The 19,997-nt window shown below is 47.7% G+C and overlaps 5 protein-coding genes across 5 annotated transcripts; 2 read left to right on the top strand and 3 right to left on the bottom strand.

The window, feature by feature from the left end:
• Positions 1-75: 75 nt before the first annotated feature.
• Positions 76-3,152, bottom strand: LY89DRAFT_681569 (uncharacterized protein). The gene is made up of 2 exons (XM_018214323.1): positions 2,233-3,152; positions 76-2,182 (listed from the first exon to the last, which is right to left on the bottom strand). The coding sequence occupies exons 1-2, from the start codon at positions 2,765-2,767 to the stop codon at positions 429-431; spliced, it is 2,289 nt and encodes a 762-aa protein (XP_018075292.1). The 5' UTR covers positions 2,768-3,152; the 3' UTR covers positions 76-428.
• Positions 3,153-3,394: 242 nt separating this feature from the next.
• LY89DRAFT_778579 (uncharacterized protein) lies at positions 3,395-8,326 on the bottom strand. Its single transcript, XM_018222222.1, has 6 exons — positions 8,166-8,326; positions 8,085-8,116; positions 7,618-7,916; positions 5,389-7,565; positions 4,053-5,280; positions 3,395-4,005 (listed from the first exon to the last, which is right to left on the bottom strand). Exons 1-6 carry the CDS (start codon positions 8,239-8,241, stop codon positions 3,552-3,554), a joined length of 4,266 nt encoding a protein of 1,421 aa, XP_018075291.1. The 5' UTR covers positions 8,242-8,326; the 3' UTR covers positions 3,395-3,551.
• A 1,997-nt stretch (positions 8,327-10,323) lies between these two features.
• LY89DRAFT_419775 (uncharacterized protein) lies at positions 10,324-10,735 on the bottom strand. Its single transcript, XM_018207399.1, has 2 exons — positions 10,563-10,735; positions 10,324-10,505 (listed from the first exon to the last, which is right to left on the bottom strand). The coding sequence occupies exons 1-2, from the start codon at positions 10,620-10,622 to the stop codon at positions 10,371-10,373; spliced, it is 195 nt and encodes a 64-aa protein (XP_018075290.1). The 5' UTR covers positions 10,623-10,735; the 3' UTR covers positions 10,324-10,370.
• Positions 10,736-11,794: 1,059 nt separating this feature from the next.
• Positions 11,795-14,636, top strand: LY89DRAFT_578070 (uncharacterized protein; the record flags this gene model as incomplete). Its single annotated transcript, XM_018208925.1, has 2 exons — positions 11,795-12,633; positions 12,683-14,636. The coding sequence occupies 2 exons, from the start codon at positions 11,795-11,797 to the stop codon at positions 14,634-14,636; spliced, it is 2,793 nt and encodes a 930-aa protein (XP_018075289.1).
• Positions 14,637-16,647: 2,011 nt separating this feature from the next.
• LY89DRAFT_419672 (putative potassium transporter 5) lies at positions 16,648-19,810 on the top strand. The gene is made up of 9 exons (XM_018207398.1): positions 16,648-16,977; positions 17,068-17,078; positions 17,210-17,238; positions 17,300-17,394; positions 17,444-17,534; positions 17,673-17,900; positions 17,956-18,494; positions 18,553-18,951; positions 19,001-19,810. Exons 1-9 carry the CDS (start codon positions 16,783-16,785, stop codon positions 19,709-19,711), a joined length of 2,298 nt encoding a protein of 765 aa, XP_018075288.1. The 5' UTR covers positions 16,648-16,782; the 3' UTR covers positions 19,712-19,810.
• The last annotated feature ends 187 nt before the right edge of the window (positions 19,811-19,997 follow it).

The raw sequence follows: 19,997 nt of genomic DNA, 5'->3' as shown, positions 1-19,997 counted from the left end.
AATCAGTTCGCCTGGTTTTATATGGATCCTTCGGGGTCCAGAATTTTAGCAACTTTTTTCTAATGAAATGATGTTGGAATGGTTAAGGATGTTTTCCCTTTTTTTTTTCAAACCCTATTTTTTTGGCTTTCAAGATTTTTCGAGGTTTTGTTGAAGTCAAAAAAAGCTCTTGTTTTGTGTGTGCTCTCGCTAAAGTTTAGATTGCAACGAGAACAAAACAAACCAGGCATGACTTGGCCATGCACACAATGAAAATCGGATCACTGTCATATGAAGGACTTAGTCAAATCCAGAAAACTTCGCCATGCTTGTATTTTCGCTATTAAGACCATCCAGATCCCATATTTCTATCGCTGGAATAGATAAGAGACCGACCCGATTCCATGCTATGCAACGCCTTTCAACCCTATGTCATTCAAACATAAACATCATGTACTCCCGTTCCCAGTTTCAACTGCAGGCACCGCGTTTTCCTCTTTATCCAGGCTCGTACTACTCCTCACGAAATTGGAAGGTCGAATAGCCATCGCCTTCAAGCTACTTGCTCGCGATCTTCCCGTCCTGTTGACCTCGGCTCTGACATCTTTCAAGACTTCCTCGCCCTGAATACCCAATCGACCCACCCTCGCAGCGAGCGCCGTATTCTCAGCCTGCAGATCTCCCACCTGACCTCTCAGAATCTCCTTTTCTTTCCTCAGCACGCCGACTTCGGCTTTCAACTCCTCCAACTCTCGCAGCATCTTAGTCCTCTCGTCCTTCTCTGCTGTTTTCTTTTTCCGCTCCTCCGCCTTCTTTTCCTCTTTCTCCTTTTTCTTTTCCAGCTTCTCGACTTCCTTCCTGTACTTCTCTTCTTGCTTCTTCACTTCCAACTTGTGCTTCTCTTCCGCTTTCTTCAGAGCTTCTTCCTCTTTTTCCTTATCCTCGCTCTTTTTGCTAATCTCCTTTTCTCGCGCCTTGTTTAGCTTCTCATCGATCTTCTTTTTCTTCTCTTCCAGCTTCTGGAGCTCTTTGTCCTGCGCAGCGAGGGTACGATTGACTGCTAGAGAAGAGGTCGTTTGCGACGATTTCAACGAGGAGCCGTCATTTTCACCGAGGTTTTGAGTGGAGTCGTTGTTCTCTAGTGCTGAAGCGAAAGAGCCAACAGAGGAAGCGCTTTCTATTGAAGAGACGGATTCTCGGCGTGGGGACGTCTCTTGGTTACCTGGATATGGGTTTACTTGGCCAGACAGATGATCTGTGATAACTTGAGGGGTGTGCGATGCAATGTAACCCGCTGCTGCTGTTGCGGCGCCGAGAGCTGCACCGTAAAGTCCACCATTGGTATGTTGATCCGCGGCCTCGGGATATGTTGGAGGAGGAACTTCGCTCTTGGGAGTTTCTGCTTCCTCGATTCCAGCCAGGTGGCCGTTGGTCTGATAATTGTGCAAGCTGACCTGCCCGTGATGATGTTTATGGTCATGTTTTCGAGCCAGCTCATCCCTTTCGTCACCTTCTACTGTTGAAGAGTCGTCTTCCTCTTCACCGTCACTCTCGAAATCATCCATATCCTTAGCACAGGCCCAGTTCAAGAACTTGCTCGCATCTTGTACTATTCCATTGGGAGTCCCTCGTTCAATCATAAATCGTGGCACGCTTCCGCCGGGGTCGCTTCGCGTAATCATTATCCACTCTATGGGATTGGTTTCACAGTCGTCTTCCTCTTTTGGTACATCCATGCTTTCACCTTTGGCATCTGATCCTCTTGATTTATCAAAAGAAATGGTATGACCCCGCGCTCGACCTTCACTCTGGGTAGCTTCTGTTTCGGGAGTTGGAGATCCATTTTCACTTTCTGGAGGAGAATGTTTCCTAGCATTCCGTAACATGACATCTCTGCTCAGCGTTGATGCTGATCTTTGCCTTCCACTCTGGGACGGCAGATTGGTGGTAGATGCGGATTTCTTGGGTGGTTTCTTTATTGGAATTTCCCGAATGAATTCAACTGATTCGTAGTATCCTCTTATAAATCCATCTCGTGGAGGGGTATCTGGGTGACTACATGGCCTCGAAAGAACCATGAAATGTCTTGGTACTTCTTTCTCCCCTCCTGTGTGATCCGATAACGCTTGATCAGAAGTAATGAACATCGTGACGAAGTCTCGTGGTGTGGTTGGTCCAGGGAATTGTGCTGAAAGTAGGTATACTGTCTTGGAGTTAGTAATTTATGTTCCAACCAGCCGCAACACAACTTACCTTCCACCTTCCCCACACCCTCTATATCCTTATATGCCACTCTTCTCTCTCCACCAATTCCACGAATATTGCCTTCTCCCGGTCCGCCCTGCACCTTCATCGTCTCGGGGAATTCCAATTCAAGCGCCTTCTTCCACTTCGTGAACCCCAACCCCTCATGAACGCTCCTCCTCGCAAACCACGCCCCCTTTCCATCTTTGCCCCCAAGCTTATAAACATTCATCCCCAGCGGATTGTCCCTCGGATTCATCTTCACCTGTTTCCATTCCTTCTGCAGCGCCTCTACATCCGACGGCGGCGGATCCGACCTCGCAGACGATACAGAGATCTCACTGGCATTCGAAGCCGTAGAACTGGCGCGCGACCGCCCATCGAGAGCGCCGGAGTCATCGGCAGGCGCGGGAATGGGCACAGAATCAACAATCAATTGTCCGTGGCTGAAAGCGTGCGTGAGGAAGGGTTTGAGGTCGTCTAGAGGAGTTTCGGTGAAGTCTATCGGACCCAGAGTTTTGAGGGCATCGTGGAGGGCTGCCATTGTGTTTTGCTGACTGAGGAGAGGGTAGGAGGGAGCATATATGGGAGTGATCGCATGTAGGGAATCAGCGGAATCGCAGGAGTGAGCGGCTTGGGGGGAGGATTTGTCAATAGGATGGAAATGCAGAGAAAAGCCGTGGATTCCGTACTCGTATTGATCATACGAGGCTGCGATGGGAGTGGGATTCAGAGTAGAGTGGAGAATTACAGGTGAAGGATGTTTGAAGATGCGAGAACAGGCGTAACAAAAAAGTTCGGGTGTGAATTTTGAGATATGGGTAAGCCTGTGCCTTGTATTGTTGACAGACGGTCATGAATAGACAACGAGCATCTACATCATCAATCCTGGTTCAGGGCCGCGGCTTTGGTGGGATGGAGAAGGCGCCCAATGCGGGATGGTGTGCTGATTCCAGCGCTTTTAAGGCTTGCTCGGCCGTAGTGTAGCGGGTCTGTTCGCTCGTCAGAATGACGTCGAAGTCCGATCGTTTGCTACTAAGTACATTCTTAGTATCTCTCGCTGTGGCTTGAGAAACTGTGATAGGTGAATGCATAAGATAGAAAATATATTTATATATTTATGCATTTAAAGAAGACTCACAACAATAAATCACATGTAGACTTTAAGCTTCGAGTGTGCCCCCTGCTAGTGTGAATAGCAGGAAAGTTTTCTCTACGGACGTTGAGTGAACCTAATCTACAATCCTTGATGTCTCATAAACCCTGACTCCACGCTGGACGAATATTTCGTCCAAATCAGGATCTCCTCTATCATACATTACATCAATTCATCCGAAGGTCAAATGCTGCCTCTCTTTCAGTATCAAATCCTGCTCCAATTTACAGCTTCCGCAATAGTCTTGTTGCCAGATTCTCAGACCATCAAGTCTGACCTTTTCTTTCGCTTGAGCATCCAAAACTGTCTGAGATTCAACCGTCTTGCCCTTCTTGGATTTTGAGGTACTGTTCGGAGGTTCTCGCAACAATGCCTGCACTTGTTTGCAACGTGTATTCTCGTCGAGAAGCCAATTCTCCCATTCTGCTCGCATCATTTCTCGTTCGACATTGTTGACTACCCGCATGGCTATCATGAGATCGTGTCGATATGTACCCAGGTGTTGGCGTGTTCTTCGTAATCGTTGAGCTGTGGCTCGAGTTGCTGTTTCCGAAAATGGGACGCCGGCATACTGATATGGAGAGTCCAGATCAGTGACATTAGAGATGTATCTGAATTGTTCATAGCTATGCGATATTAGTACTTGATACAGTCATTACTTCAGAGAACATACCATTTGCTGCCAGATCCTTCCTGCAATTCTGTAGGTATCGACGATAGAACATCGTCAAGGTCTTTTAGGTATATTGCCTTGCTCATCATAGGATTCGGGACTACGCCCATTCGGCTCATGAACTTGGCGGCATTTCGCTCTGACCACCACTCAGATGTATCTCGTGATGTGAAGAAGGCGTTCGTCATGACGCTGAGTAGTAGAGCTGTCAAGATAATGCTGTGAGCGCTCGAGATCTTCCATAGGGAATGAAGAGCTGCAAAGGTCCACATCATAACTGAAGTGATAGCACTTTCGCCAAAGGATCCCATAGTTTCCAGCAGCATATTGGTGAGAGTGCGTTGTTTAATCTGTGGCCGTTTCGAATGGCCTGATTCAGTGGCAGAGAACAGGGAAACGGAGGTTTGTTGTCCAACAAGGCCAAAGATGTTGATTGCTTTCTTAGTTCTGCTTTGCGGTCCCAGCTTACGAACTTGATCCGCAATCACGTCCGCTAGATCCTCTGCATCGAGGGCGGAGTCGTCTAAGGCTTGTCTTTCCACCAGGCCCTTGGAGAAGGTAGGTGTTTTGGACCAATCAACCTTGGTATAAATTGCCAGCTTGCACTTTGACTTTGCGATATGAGTGATGACTATCTTGGACACAAGCATAAAATCTTTATGATGCGGTAAATGCCATGGTGTTTTGTAGTCAGTGATGACATAACAAACGTGATCGTTCATGACATCGATAATCTGATAGTCGACGACATTTGCTTGTCGTGATCGCCGGAAGACGTCGAGATAATCAATCTGGAACTGGAAATCTCGACGCATATGACCAGCTTCGAGTGGAGTCCAAGGACCTTGTGCAATACGCTGCGCCCTTCGCTCATGGTAGAGAAGCTGGAATACGGCACTCTTGTCACCAAACATGACATGAAATAGAGCCTTCGGACTTATTTCGAATTGCCGTTCTACTGCCTTGCGTTGCATACCCTGTGGTTCATACACAACCGGTTTCGAGGGCAACTGGAACTTTGTGACTTCCTTGTTAGCTCTTCCTAAGTGAACTCCTCGTTCTACATGAATTGTCGTCCGAAGATCTCGGTCCTTACGGCTTCGCCCCGACGGGGTTCCATCGTCAATAGGAGTATTGACTGAAACATCTTCCCAACTTTCCATACTTGGGCTTCGAGTGGGGTCGTCGTTTTCCATTTTGATTAGAGCGGTCATGGTATTTTCAAGAGCTAGAGATGTTAGCTATCAAGATTTTGGGAAAGTTTAAACCATCCCACATTGAGAGATATCAACAACCTCAATCGTGGAAATCGAGGAAAAAGGGAGGATCTGCTTACTCATGGGCTCGTCGGATTGACCAATGTCAATAAGATAATTTAGCCTTGATTGTAATAGCCTGAGTGGTTCCAAGAAAGTTTTGATCGTGATCCTCGTGAAAGAACCCTCGAGGGCATCTTCGCGAAGATGGAGGAAGATGAAGTCGCAATCTTTCCCTGGCGCGGCAGTGACTTCACTAATGCTGTCAATGCTGACTCCAGATATCAAGACAAGTCCAAGGTGGTGACTGTAGAAGTATATGTCATGCTGTGTAACATAAACTCTGCCGGGAAATTCCTGTTGTTGATTGGGATTCCAAGCTGCTCGGAATACCAAAAGCAGCTTGTCCTCGCGCGGAACATTGGGAAAGAGCATCCTGAACTGAGCCTCTTGAGTCTTCAATTCGAGTGGGTAGTTACTTGGGAATACTTCTGGTTTGGGCGCAAAATGACTTTGTAAGCGGGATGCCTCGACATCAACACTGATGGTTTTCCGATGCGTCCCTATGATCGGGGCTGGATTCGCTACAGGATCAGTGGATGTGCTGATCGAAGTCTGGGAAAGGTCAGGCAGTCCATGCTCAGGCTTACGATTTTCATCTCCAATATTCGGCGACGGTAGTAATGGCTTTATGCTCGGACTTGGTGGAACAGAACGCCCTGGTCCCGGTGGTTTCACCTCCCCTTTCTCAAGACGATTAATATAACCCCAGTTGCTGCTTCCCCAGACATTTGCCATGATGCTTGAGGGCATACCTCCGGTGGCATCGCTTCGACCAATGCCTATACCTCGCTCACCACTAACGATGACAGCTGACTTGCTCAGATTTGTTGGAGCTGGAGGATTCGCAAGCGTAGCTGGTGCTAATGTGCTCGTGTGTGTCTCTATGACTGACGGTAGCTGTTTCAATGCATTTGTGCTCAGCTGAGATATGGCTGGGGTCGAATATACCGGCAATATGTTGTGACTTGCTGAGATTAGACTTGCAATGCCACCTGCTGGAGCTGGTGCGGGAGCAATTGATTGATCGGATTGTGCAATTGTGCCTTTCCGGTGAAGATCGAGCTTCTGCATGATTCTGGCAGCATGGTCTCTGCTACTTTCGCCCTCTTCCCTGGTTGTAACCGATCGACGAGGACTACTGACATCAAAACTGCTTCTCGATGCAAGATTGCCCATGTCAGGCCCAGGTATAGGTAATGTGCCACTCCTGTCAAAGCCACCAGCGCCAAGGTCATCGCTACCATGGCCAATATGTCCATCGGTCGTTTTGGCAGCAAATTCGGGAATCGAGGGTGCAGTAATGGCAAAAGCGGGATCGACGCCTCCAGGATGAGAATAGTTATCATTTGCACTGGCCTCCAGAGCCTTGTTCTTTGCCACTTCAAAAGCCTCCAGCCACTCCATCAGCTGAATTTGAGTTTCAGCTTGCAGGAGGATCGTCTGGTTCTTAGTCTTTACTTCGAAACAGAACCGTCTTTCCTCTTGCACTGCTGGCTTGACGTTACATAGAAGAACGCCGATCTTCTCACTTTCCTCAACTCCTCCTGATTGGGCACCCTGAACTAGCCAACCAAAGATACCATTCTTGACGTAGAACCAGCGCCGTAACCATGATGTCCTAGCAGGTTTTCCGGAAATAGTCCTCAGAAACAGCCAGCCTTGTTTCTCGGATCGTTCCCCTTCTTTGCCCTGCGACTGGATGTTGACAGTTGAAGGACCTTTGGAGCCTAGGAAAGCAACTGTAGACAGATTGTAATCTTCTAATTCTCGTGAAGGTTTCGATGCTTGTGAAGCAGCCTCTGCAATTTCTCGCCGGGCGATTTGCAGTTCTCGTCTGAAGACACTCTCCCCAGCTTCCATTTCTTTACTCCAACCACGCACCCGATCCATCTCGTGGCCCCATTTAGCGAAGCTGGCCCCGCCACTCTCTCTAGACTTCTTCATCTCTCGCCATTGATCAGATGAGACGCGGACTAAGAGCCTATCGATAGTATAGCGGAGCTGAGGGGCCAGTAAACAGAAGTCTAATGAGGCTTTGAGGTATGCTTTACGGGTCTCATGGACTTGGAATGCATCTTCTCGCAAAGAAGAGGGCTCTTTGGTTTTCGACTGACTCACATACCTAGCCAGGGTATTATCGAAAGTCTTTTGTGATTGTTCGAGGTACCTGCGCGCATCCTTGAAATTGCGAAGTCTGTTCCAAACATCAATTCCAATATTCTAGATAGAAGAATAGATAAACATACTCTCCAGCCATGAACGACTTCACAGGTTCGACAATATTTGTGTCCATTTTCTTTACTCCAAAGATGACCTGTGAGCACCACTCTCTCGAACCTTCACCAAATCTCTTCATTGCGAGTAATGTATAGTCATGGTCGAGAACAGCTTCGGATACGTTCGCAGGTGGAACTGATCGGAGGAGAAAGGAGTTGAATGTCTCTTCGAGGGAAGAGACATCGTGGACGAGTTTCGAGATGGACTTTATGTATGCGTCGAGCCATTTTTCGATGATCTCTACTTGGTCCGAAAAGTGCACAGCAGTCTATAAGCAAGTTAGTACGAGGTTTCCATTTTCTTGGAAAGTAATGAGGCTTGGAAGCTGTCTCGAGAATCGGCGCGTAATGCAAACGGATGAGAGCTCATGAGACCGCTTCTAAGAACCGAGCCACTTCTTGAAGAGGTAGCATGATAGTATGAAAAGAGGTCTTACAGAGCGAAAGCTAGGAGAATCGAGGGCCGCCTCTGTACGACATCAGCATGTTTCTTCTGTTTAGCTAGCCGTATGGCTTACCCTTTAATCCTACAGGTATCAGACTCAGGGGTCGACCAGCCTGGGCGAGAGGGGGTTGAGTGATGGCCTCGGCCATAGTGTGAAGCAACTTTGAAATACTTACTCTGTATCTATCATCGCAGACACATTGGCATCAGCTCTAACTCGAGAGCATAGTGGCATGGATTAAGCATGCTGCATCTTGATGAGACGGCAATCGCCGTCCAAGCTAAAGTTCTCAACCTGAGGCAGCAAGCAAGGAAAGGAACATCCTCAGCCATTTTTCAGACAGCGCTGTACGAAGTATTCCAAACATCCCTTCGGAATGATACCTTATTATTATTTGAGGGTTTTTACGTTCGCTGCACGATTTTGCTAAACTCAAGTTGCAGTCGCTAATCAGTCATATATTTCCTTGCATCTATTGATCCCTGCCGTAGCCCAATCTGCAATAATACTCTGTATGTCAATTCCCTTCTCGGCGAATCTGATATGCTTAAACTTTCAGCCTTGCAGTTCCCCGCAAAATGATAATCTGCTCGCCTGATTGAGGCTTTTTCAGGGCTGTCGGACGAATGCTTGCTTCTCGGGCGCGAAGAGTTGACTAAATTCGAAGTATTAGCATTATGTCTCCCTTTTGCCAGTCATGCAGGACAAGTTCAGTCCAATCCGATGTTGGTTACGCACGGCCGGAAATCCCCCTACTGCACTTCCATAATATTTCAATATTTCATCGGCCTTAGAGACCTGCTTCGGCGATATTGCAACCGAAAGCTTGGCTGGGCTCTGGAGGGGACATCCTCCTTAGGAAGCCAACGCCGGTCGAACCGGACCCCAAAAGATGGCGCACATTCAGACTAGCTGTAACGAGGCAAATGTCCGCTTAAAGTTCGACGAACTCTTGTCCAATCCGCTCACTTATCTCTCAGCTGTGGGTCCTCACTACCGACGACTGCCGGCATGGTGGCTCCCGACCGCCCTGCCCCGTCCCTGCGCTCGTTCGAGTCTTTTCGCACTTCGCTCCCAACTGGGAGATCTGAAAACCTCATCTGATATCGTCGTCATTTCTTCTCATATCTTGTCATGTCTCGCTGCCATGCCAGGATGGATGTTTCCACTTATGTTCAGGAAATGAGGGCGCATGGAAGCATGCGGGTATTAGCATGCGAGTTCAGCAATTTGTCGGACTTATAAGGTTCAGAAGAGTCAGGGCACGACGTCCATTTGTTTGGTCGTCGTGTGCCATCACAGGGCAAAGCTGTTCCCCTTCAGCATTCGGATCACTTCCGGCTCAAAACCCTAATCAATTTCACCTTATCAAGCCGACGAAGGAGCGTGCCATGGCTATACAGTACCCATTTTGCCTGCCATCTCCTTCAATGCTTCGAAGCCACAGTTGTGTTTTGATCGATCCGCAATCTCGAAAACACACTTCCGACCTCCCTCTTTCGTCGCAACGACCCTTAATGCTTGCAGAGACGCATAATCTTTGTCAGGATGGGCAGGGGGAGAAGCATCGAGCTGTTCACCTGCAGCAAGCCCTTGGCAGTGTCAAACTTCTAGACAAGGTTCACTGACGTACAACACCACTCACTGTATTACCAGACAAGTTTACCCAGTGCTGTGTCTCCCCAATCGTCAACATTTACCCATCGGGAGAAAGCTGATTCTAATGCTCTATAGAAGCAATTGAACGTTCCATCCATATTCTCCCGGTGAGTCAAGAAGACAGCCACTTGGCTCTGGTAGAAGCACGGTCACACGCATGGGAAAAGACCGCCAAGGACAATCTGATATTTTTGATTAAGGCAGATCTGAATAGACTGCAAGCGAGGTATCGGAGGCCTGAGGTTTCATGGAACGCACCCTTGAAGATGTGCACATACTCGAGATTTAATTCCCCGAAATATATTGCTGCTGCAGATGAAGCGCAGGCAGGCCTGCTCAGTTATTAATCTCATTCTCCACTCCAACCCCACGATGGACCTGGTTTTGCAAACATCACCGGAACTTTTGCGCGTTCCGATACCCAGCTGGGCACGAGACGAGCATGGTTCTCTACTGCTGGCTGTGATCCTCACTCCTCACAACTATCGATACTCTGTCCATCAGCTTGGCAGAGAACCGATATGATATCAGAGCTCTTAGTAGCGTTGATGCAATACTTCGTATCTCAAATCTTGTTGCTTCTGTTTAGTCCCTGCTACCGGCAGCTGGTGCTGTTTGCTAGTCGTCTAGTCGCCTACTGTCGTCTTGAAATCTGGGCGGAAGGGGGACCGAGGTTGGCGTTGGGTTGTTTTCGTTAGGCCTAACTGGGCTTGGAACATGACCGCTTGCAGACGAGAGAGCGACGATCTTGTACTCCGTGATGCATCCTGGTGAGTTCAGCGTGCAGCGCTCAGCAGATAGATAATTTACCTTTGTCCTGGCTCCGCCGTTGTGCAGTGTGCTAAATGAGCTCGAGGAGTCCATGATCATTGAGCCCTGAGGACTCGGTGAGCTAGGACAAGGTTAACAAGTCTCTCTTCTTTCCCCTGCATCTGAGATTAATACTCCAATCAAATAGAGGTATTTTGTGAACGGCGAACGTGCTCTCCGGTCCTGGTCGCCTGTCCTGGTCGAGATATTGACAGGGTGTTCCGCGCAGTACAGGACTACTGACCAGCGTCCACCCACTATAAGTCTCCGATTGAGAAGCAAGCACATGGTCAAGGTCCCAAGCAGTGTGCGCACACTCACTCGACGTTGGACAGAGTGTGAATTGATATTGGCCGCGAAACAATCCGGGAAGCTCCGCGCTATACTTCATATGCCCCAGACTCCACATTTGGCGCTTGCTGGGCTGGTCTGGTCGTGTTGGTTCTGGCCGTCACTTCCCTTTCCTACCTACAGTACCTTTCCCCTCGAGCCTCTCTTCCTTCAACAATCCTCACCTCAACCTCCTCGACCTCAACCCGCAGTCACAACTCCACTCAGAACATTGTCCGGTTCAGCACACCTCACTGTTAACGGCGACACAGCTTCAATAGCGATTGTATCTATACCTGCATCCACCCGTCCGAGCCCGCCGCGCACACACTTAGAGCATAGCATTGCATTTGCATTGCGACGGAGCCCCAACCGACTCTCTTGGACAACGACTGTCGGCGTCCTCGACGACTTGGAGCGCATGGTGGGGCAATGAATGTAGTAAGATGATTGTGGTTTTCCGTGTGAGGTAGCCGTTTGTACCGTTTGCGAAAGATCACGGCTGCTGGCTACATATCTCGGCCTCATCAACGAGCGACGACGAGAAGAGAGAAAAAATGGCCTCAAGCCAAGCGCACGTCAAATTTGATGCCTCAGAATACCAAGACGCTACCACCGCTGCGCCGATTCACACAGACCCTCTTGACCTGGAGCAGTTTATGATGGACAATAGTCACCATGCGGACGGCTCGCTAATTCACACTACCCCGCCACAAGTCTTTGCAGACTTCTCCTTCAACTTCCACAACGTCGCGGATGATGGAATGCACGGCGACGCAAAATTGGATACCGCAGCAGACCCGTATACAATTTCCGGACGCAGCGGAGCCCCGGATCACAGAGGTTCAGTCGCTTCCATCCATCAAGACCCTCGGCACGCCCATCGGCACTCCATAACATCAATGCCGGGGAATCACCGAGGTTCCATTACATCCATTTCTGGAGGACCCCGAGCCAGCTTCAGTGGCCCCGTCGGACAAGCAGGAAATATAAGCGTCGATGGCTCTGAAGATGCAAGTCCCTCGAGCAATCGTGCCGGTTTGGACGGCGGATATGACGAGTTTGGCCTCAACAGTGGAGGTGCAGTTGACGGGAGCGATTTGGGTTCAAGAACAAAAGAAGACAAGAACGACCCTAATCCACCATGGAGCGAGCTCAAGACCAAGGCCGGGAAAGAGAGAAAAAGATTGCCATTAGCATGTATTGCTTGCCGACGAAAGAAAATACGATGTTCTGGGGAAAAGCCTGCCTGCAAGCACTGTCTCCGGTCACGCATACCGTGTGTGTACAAAGTTACAACACGCAAAGCTGCCCCGAGAACGGACTATATGGCCATGCTCGACAAACGATTGCGGAGAATGGAAGAGAGGATCATCAAGATAGTGCCAAAAGAGGAACAGGATGGCACCGCAGTGTCTGTGACAAGAGCAACCGTCAAGCCAGCGATCCCTGGCACAATTCCCACCAAGAGTACCGCCGGGAAGAAACGAGGCGCTGATGAAGCATTTGCTCACGAGTTAGACAGCTGGTCAAAATCAACATCGAATCCCAATCTTGAAAGTGGCTCGAAGCCGACGTCTGTCTTACTTCAAGAGCAAGAAGAAAGCAAGCTATTATTAGAGGGTGCAGAGGCGCTTCCTTCGAAAGAACTTCAAGAGCATCTGTCCGAGATTTTCTTCGAGAATGTTTATGGTCAAACATATCATCTTCTTCACAAGCCGAGCTTCATGAGGAAGCTCAGGTAAGTCAGCCAACTCTGTCATTTGTTCATCACACTAAACTATGTCAAGAGCGGGTACGGTCCCACCAGTCTTAATACTCGCAGTGTGCGCTGTCTCGGCCCGCTTCTCGACACATCCGAAGCTCAACACAACACCAAATTTTTTACGAGGCGAGGAGTGGGCATGCGAAGCTCGGAGAATCGTCACAAGCAGATATGACTGGCCTAACATAACGATATTAACATGTCTCCTAATACTTGGTCTTCACGAATTTGGCACTTGCCAAGGCGGACGAAGCTGGGCGTTCGGCGGACATGCGGTTCGTATGGCATATGCATTGCAACTCCATAAAGATCTGGATTACGATCCACTAAAACGCAGTGGCACAGCCGAACTGAGCTTCATCGATCGTGAGATCAGGCGAAGGACTATGTGGGCGTGCTTTCTCATGGACAGATTCATGTCTGCTGGAACTGATCGACCTACTTTTATCAAGCAGGAAACAATCAAAGTGCAACTTCCCATCAAGGAGAAATACTTTCAGCTGGACATGCCTGGACCTACCGAGAACTTGAAAGGGGAGGTGCCGCATCCAATGTCGCCAGGCGCAGGTCAACTGTCAGATGCAAGAGATAATATGGGAGTGGCTGCCTTTATAATCCGGTCCATCGCTTTGTGGGGCAGAATCATTGGCTATCTCAATCTTGGAGGTAGTGACGAAGATCCTCATCCAATGTGGCACCCAGACTCAGTATATGCCAGTCTCTTGAAGCAGACCGAAGCTTTCATTGATACTCTTCCGGAGTCATTGGCGTACACTCCAGAGAATCTTCATACCCATGAAACAGAAGGTCTTGCCAACCAGTTTCTATTTCTCCACATATCAATTCAACAAAACACGCTGTTCATGAACAGATTTCCACTCCCAGGACAAAAAGGAGAACCTGAAAGCCGACTTCCACCCGATGTGCCGAAAGAGTTTGTCACGAAAGCAGGAGCTAAGGCCTTCGACGCTGCGAACAAGATATCAGAATTGTTGCACGACGGCGAGTCCCACTTCATCACAGCTCCATTTACAGGATATTGTGCCTTCCTTGCAAGCACTGTCCATGTTTTCGGCGTATTCTCAAAGAATTCTGCCATGGAAACCGCGTCTAAGAAAAATCTTGGCATCAATGTGAAGTATCTTTCTAAGATGAAAAGATATTGGGGCATGTTCCATTGGATGGCAGAAAACCTTAAAGAATTGTATAGAACGTGCGCCGATGCTGCCAGGCAGGGTTCTTCCGCAAACACTGCTCAATCGCCGTCAAACGTTTTCCAGTACGGTGATTGGTTCGATCGCTATCCGCACGGAGTCTCAAAATCGGATTTCGAAGATCCAGCTAGTAGCAGCATTAAGAAAGAGAAAGGAGACGATGCAGTACTCAGTGAAAAGTCAGGACTACACACAGTCGAACAATTCTTCGATACGTTGGACACAACGATGACTCCGCTCGAGCGAGACGCGGCTGCCAAAGGTGCAAAGCGGAAAACCAAGAAGAACCCGCCAGCTCGACACGACCAACTTGCACCAGTGAACACAAATGGCCCAGACATGAATACGGGACCATCGATGCAAATGCAGCAAAACAGTCACCATGTTCCACAGGGCTACAATCAAATGAGCCCCACAACGCCTGTAAATATGTACAATCAACATCACCCCTATTACGGTCACGAGGTTTTGCTTCCACCACACCAGCAGGGCATCCTTCCACAACTCGATCGTCAACTTGTCTTTGGGGCGTATGCTGGCATGGATCCATCTTCCCTCAGCTCTCAAAACATGCTAGATAGCACCAATGCTTGGGACATGCAAATGGGCGGAATGTCTGGATTCGTTACAGAGCCCTCTTCGGCTTGGTTCATGCCATTCAATATGGAACCTCCAGATCTAGCCCACGAGCAAGACATCTTCAACACTATGGGCGGTACTTATGCTTTGGGAGGGATGCAAGGTGGTCATGGCGGCGGAAATTAGGATTCATTGCACTTGACCGGTGTATGGCGTATTTGGGAAAGGTCGGATTACGTCGGATACCCCTGACAGAATTCTCTGTATATATAGGAGTCGGGGAGAGGTACGGGATGGCGTGGAAACAATTACCCTTTGCATGACAAATGAGACACGTCAAAATTTTCAATATGCGTTCAATGGACTGATGCTCCACACTGTCGTGCCACTTTCCATTACTGTAACATCTATCTTCAGCATTGCGATCGTTGATGGTGAAGAAGCCATTATAGATAGGTAGTGCATGAACCTCAAAAATCGGCAGGTTCTCGTGTCTCGAGAAGATTATTTTGTATTCTAGAAAGTAGAATTTTCGCCAAGTAGGAATTCGAATGTTAAACGACGATGGCATCGTGTAAAGACCTTTTCTGTCCGCGGCAGAAAGCGAAGGAATAAGACTTGTAAATCAAGGTCGGCATAAATATTTATGCAACAGTATCAACTTCACCTGCTATTACTTCCAAACTATTCCCATAACATAACATAGTTTTCCTTTCAATCGTTAACTTTCTTATCGCCTAGTATTTAATTGGTATTACTCACTTTACTATGTTAAAACTCTAGTAGTGATGAATTATTAGACTTCCTACTTGTTGTAGTGGAGTGCTTAGGTGAGAGCTTGATTACAGAGTGAAAGCTTGGTTGTAGAGTGAAGAATTTAACTGCAGACTGAGAGTGTGAGCTTCTGGATTGACTTAGAGTGGGCTCTTTGGAGCAAAGCTTTGATCTTAGTAGCACTGTGAGCTAGTACTGGAAGTCCGGGCTGTGATTATAGGATGTGGGAGATCGGTGCAGGTTCTGAGTGTACTACCATATCAATTGGTTTCCAAGGTATAAGGAATATGGTCATATAAGATACAGAGCTACCAGCCACTTAGATATCTTTTTTCAGACAGCTAGGAGGGAAAAGTTGATTAGAAGATAATATCTTGAAAAATAATTAATACAGTAGTATAAGTTGGTCAATTTATTTACAATTTTATCTGGAATATTCATGTTCGCTTTTGAGCTTGAAGATCGAATTTAGGGGTTTTACATAAGGATTGAGGTGGGTAAGAGTGTTAGTGTGAACTCATAGCGACAGCAAAGTGGGCGGCGATGAGCATGGGCAGGAGGGGTTGTAGAGCCTGAGACACAATATGCTTCATAAAATTATACCGACCTCGAATCAGAAAAGTTCAAGGAATTAAACTTATTCCTTGTGAATTCTTCTATTGTATTCTTCAGAGCGAGAGATCAGTTTATCCTCCGAAAATCAGTGATGATTGGTTCTGCCACCCGCATTGAAACGAATTAAGGTTCACCGCCAAGACATATCTCGTGAGCTTAATCCAACTGACAAGTCAACTTTACTTACATCTGTTTATCTAAGTAGACAAAGCTTATCGTGGATTCCATGACTACTTCTGAATACTTCAGGATTCTCGGCCGTGGATAGCCACGGTATTGGAACGCCATCTAGCTGCAAAGCGGAGGTGTTCCCCACCAATTACTCATGTCCTCGCGCGAGTCGAGCAGCAGCAATACAACAACACAGCCCCCTCAACTCCACACAAACTTCCGTCCCTGCATGCATACTGTATGTACATGTACACACGGACCAAGCCCCGAGCTCGAAGGCGTCAGTCCCGCTTGCTCCCTACTGGCTACAGCCGTGACCGCGACGATCCCCATACATTAGAGTTGGCATGGCTTTTGAGGGATTTTTGTCCAAGTTGCAATCTCACGATGCGGCATTTTAGCCTCCTCGAATCTGGTGTCGAGGATAAGACACAGCTAGATTCTCCATCCCCATTCTATTATGCTCACCAAATATTGTGGCCGCTGCCAAATGCAACATGAATGGATCTCCACTGTCAAATGTGGAAGGCTCGCCGCGGCTTACCTCGTTCCAACGGCTTGGATTTGGTTTGCATGGGAACCGCAGATAGCGCGATTGCGGCGAAGCTGTCCCAAGTTCTGAGGAAATGAAGGGCGTCCATAAGTAGCGTGTTCCCATTCTTTTCCGTTTTTCATATCCTGATTTCTCACGATCTTCCTGCTCTTTTCCCGCGCTTTGGATAGTCTTGTGCTCGAATTTTCTCGACTCAATTTCGCTGGAAATAGTGGCACAATGGCAGATTCTGAAGCTGCTCAGCATATTCAATTTGACGATGCGATATACCGAGTTCGGACGGCTGGTAGTTCCAGAGTCTTCAAGAAAGAGGGAATGACGCCTTCTCTTTCTGAGAAACCTACGAGCTACGATGAAGAAGGGCTGAATGCTGCTCAGATCGCAGATGAAGATCTGAACCGCAAGAAAAAACAGGTATGCTGATCCTGTCTACTCGGAGTCTCTATTCAGGAAGCCGTTTGATGGTTGCTATAATGTTTTGGCATTCTCTAACATTATTTCTAGACTTACACAGGGTACGTCTCTTTGCGCAAACCCTACAATGCTCCAAAAACGTCTCTCATGCTTCAAGCCGCGGCCTTGTCTCTCTATACTGAGGAGGTCATCACAAATTACATGTGATTATGAGACTAACGTTTCTCAATAGCTGGATGCTCATATGGCTTGCGTATCAAAGTGAGTTATACAGCTATAGCTGCCCCAATGGTACTCACAGTCAAGTCTCATGTGTCGACAGGTACCGGTGTGATCTACGGTGATATTGGAACGAGTCCGTTATACGTCTACTCGTCTACTTTTACTTCGCAACCATCATATGATGATCTCGTGGGGGTAAGAGTTTTCTCGCTTTCCGGTTCTCGTATACTAAGTTTTATCTTAGGCTCTATCTATCATCATTTGGACCTTGACTCTGATGGTTACGGTCAAATACATGTTCATCGTCCTTGCTGCAGACGACGATGGAGAAGGCGGTAAGTCATCAACTCTTACTTTAATTCCTGGATTTTGTTACCAGATTTTGAATGAGAACATCGAATTTTCATAAATTAGGATCGATGTCTCTTGCTATCAGAGTCCTGTTGTACTGACACCAATGGTCTGATTTACAGGTACATTCGCACTCTACAGTCTACTTGCGAGATTTTCGAACATTGTTAAGAGAGATCCCAATGTTGCTGGGACTATGAAGATCGCGCGCCATAACACAAACGACCTGAAGCCTTTGAACAAGGGGGTAAGAAATTTCATCGAAAGCTCCCTTGCAGCTAGAGTTGCATTGAAGATTCTTGGCGTCCTTGGTGTTGCAATGGTTATGGCAGATGGCGTTCTCACTCCTGGTAAGTTCATCACTTGCTGTCTAAAATCCAATCGTGACTGAGAAATGTCATCCAGCCCAGTCAGTCCTCGGTGCAATCCAGGGTATCGAAGTCGCCGCACCCAATATATCCAGCTCTACTATCATTGGTGTCTCTTGTGCTATCCTTGTCATACTGTTCGCTGTTCAGCCATTCGGGACCAGCAAAATCGCGAGCTCTTTCGCACCAATCGTCATAGTCTGGCTCTTGTTCAACTTGTGTTCGGGCATCCACAATCTTTGCAAGTTCGATTACACTGTCCTCAAAGCTTTCAGTCCTTACTTTGCCGGTTCATACCTTGTAAGGAATAAGGAAGAGGGATGGAGGTCTCTTGGCGGGCTTCTGCTTGCCTTTACTGGAGTTGAAGCCCTGTTCGCAGATCTTGGAGCTTTCAGCAAGAGAGCAATTCAGCTTTCCTGGCTTTGCTTGGCATATCCTTGTCTCCTCTTGGCTTATATCGGCCAGGCTGCTTTTATCTCTCAGGATGCGACTGGGACGGCTTATACAAACCCTTTTTTCAATACTGTGCCTCCGGGAAGCTTTTACTTCAGTCTTGTGATTGCTATCCTTGCAGCTGTAAGTCACAACGTCTCAAGTCTGATTAAAATCTCAATCTTATACTAATATTGTTTAGATTGTTGCAAGTCAAGCGATGATTACAGGGGCTTTTCAACTGTTGACTCAAGTCATGAATCTGTCCTACTTCCCACATATCAAGGTTGTTCACGTATCAAAGCACTTCCACGGTCAAGTGTACATCCCGCTTGCCAATTGGCTTTTTATGATCGGAACCGTCATCGTCACAGCTGTCTACAGCAACACCACTCGACTTGGTAATGCTTATGGTGTATGTGTCATTTTCGTCACATTCATCACCACCTGCTTGGTATCTTTGGTGGCCATCATAATCTGGCGTATCAACATCTTCATCGTCATATTCTTCTTCCTAGTATTCGCCTGTCTCGATGGTGTATATCTCAGCTCTGCCCTTACCAAAGTACCAACTGGAGCGTGGTTCACTTTGCTTCTTGCCGTAAGTCTTCTTCGTATTCTCAAGATGAAAATACTTACGCAATCTCCAGGCTATCCTCTCCTTCGTCTTCGTCCTCTGGCGTTTCGGCAAAGAATCCCAATGGAAATCCGAAGCAACCGATCGGTTCCAACCCTCCGAACTCCTAACCACAACTGCTTCCGGAGAAGTCCAACTAACCTCTTCCTTTGGCGGCTCAACCATCACCTCCGTCAACGGAGTCGGCATCTTCTTCGACAAAGTAGGCAACATGGTCCCCATCGTCTTCACGCAATTCGTCCGAAAATTCTCTGCCCGTCCCAACATCATCGTATTTTTCCACATGAGACCACTCTCTGTGCCCTCCATCCCAGAAAGCGAACGATACGTCATCCAACGTACTTCCATCCCCGGCTGCTACCGCATGACTGCCAGACACGGCTACACAGACCCGATCGTAACTCCCGACCTAGGAAGAGTCATAGTCGAACACCTCACCCTGTTCATCACCCGCGACCACACATCCTCCAACTCCTCCGCCAGCTCCGTCGAGCACTCACCCGCCGTGCAATCGGAACTCGAGGTCATAACCAAAGCCGCAGAAGCGCAGATGGTGTACATAATGGGCAAAGAACAAATGAAGATTAAGCAGGGCACTAATCTTTTGAGGAGGGGCTTGTTGTGGTTATTTTTGTGGATTAGAGAGAACAGCAGGACGAAGATGGCGGATATGAATATTCCGTTTGATTCTTTGGTCGAGGTGGGGTTTGTTAAGGAGATTTGAGGAGGAGGGGAGGGGAGGAGGGTGAGGGAGGAACATCATGCCGCACGAAGACTGATGGTTTTGGGTAGTTATAATGAGCAGGAATAATGATATACCCCCAATCTTCTGAGTTGCCCCTTTGATTGTGGATTTTGATATGTAAAGTGTTGGGTTGGAGGTTCTGTTGTCAATGACTCCTGAGACTTCCTTGCGCTTTCTTATATATTTTTTGCAATCAAAGAAGTATTTTCTTGTTGACGATATGTAAATTTAGCAGCATATGATTTCAAAAATTGCTTGCTACTTG

This window comes from Mollisia scopiformis (assembly GCF_001500285.1).
Source record: "Mollisia scopiformis unplaced genomic scaffold LY89scaffold_5, whole genome shotgun sequence".
Classification (NCBI taxonomy): Eukaryota; Fungi; Ascomycota; class Leotiomycetes; order Helotiales; family Mollisiaceae; genus Mollisia; species Mollisia scopiformis.
The sequence above is the reverse complement of the archived record's forward strand: the minus strand, read 5'-3'. Positions and strand labels throughout refer to the sequence as shown.

Bases quoted from the DNA above. Each gene is read 5' to 3' on its own strand.
- LY89DRAFT_681569 (XM_018214323.1), bottom strand. From the start codon at position 2,767: ATGGCAGCCCTCCACGATGCCCTCAAAACTCTGGGTCCGATAGACTTC. The intron at 2,183-2,232 runs GTAAGTTGTGTT...ACTCCAAGACAG, and splicing joins GGGTGTGGGGAAGGTGGAAG to TATACCTACTTTCAGCACAA.
- LY89DRAFT_778579 (XM_018222222.1), bottom strand. From the start codon at position 8,241: ATGGCCGAGGCCATCACTCAACCCCCTCTCGCCCAGGCTGGTCGACCC. The intron at 7,917-8,084 runs GTAAGACCTCTT...ACTTGCTTATAG, and splicing joins ATTCTCCTAGCTTTCGCTCT to ACTGCTGTGCACTTTTCGGA. The intron at 7,566-7,617 runs GTATGTTTATCT...TGTTTGGAACAG, and splicing joins AAGTCGTTCATGGCTGGAGA to ACTTCGCAATTTCAAGGATG.
- LY89DRAFT_419775 (XM_018207399.1), bottom strand. From the start codon at position 10,622: ATGATCATGGACTCCTCGAGCTCATTTAGCACACTGCACAACGGCGGA. The intron at 10,506-10,562 runs GTAAATTATCTA...TGCATCACGGAG, and splicing joins ACGGCGGAGCCAGGACAAAG to TACAAGATCGTCGCTCTCTC.
- LY89DRAFT_419672 (XM_018207398.1), top strand. From the start codon at position 16,783: ATGGCAGATTCTGAAGCTGCTCAGCATATTCAATTTGACGATGCGATA. The intron at 17,535-17,672 runs GTAAGTCATCAA...TCTGATTTACAG, and splicing joins AGACGACGATGGAGAAGGCG to GTACATTCGCACTCTACAGT. The intron at 18,495-18,552 runs GTAAGTCACAAC...AATATTGTTTAG, and splicing joins TGATTGCTATCCTTGCAGCT to ATTGTTGCAAGTCAAGCGAT.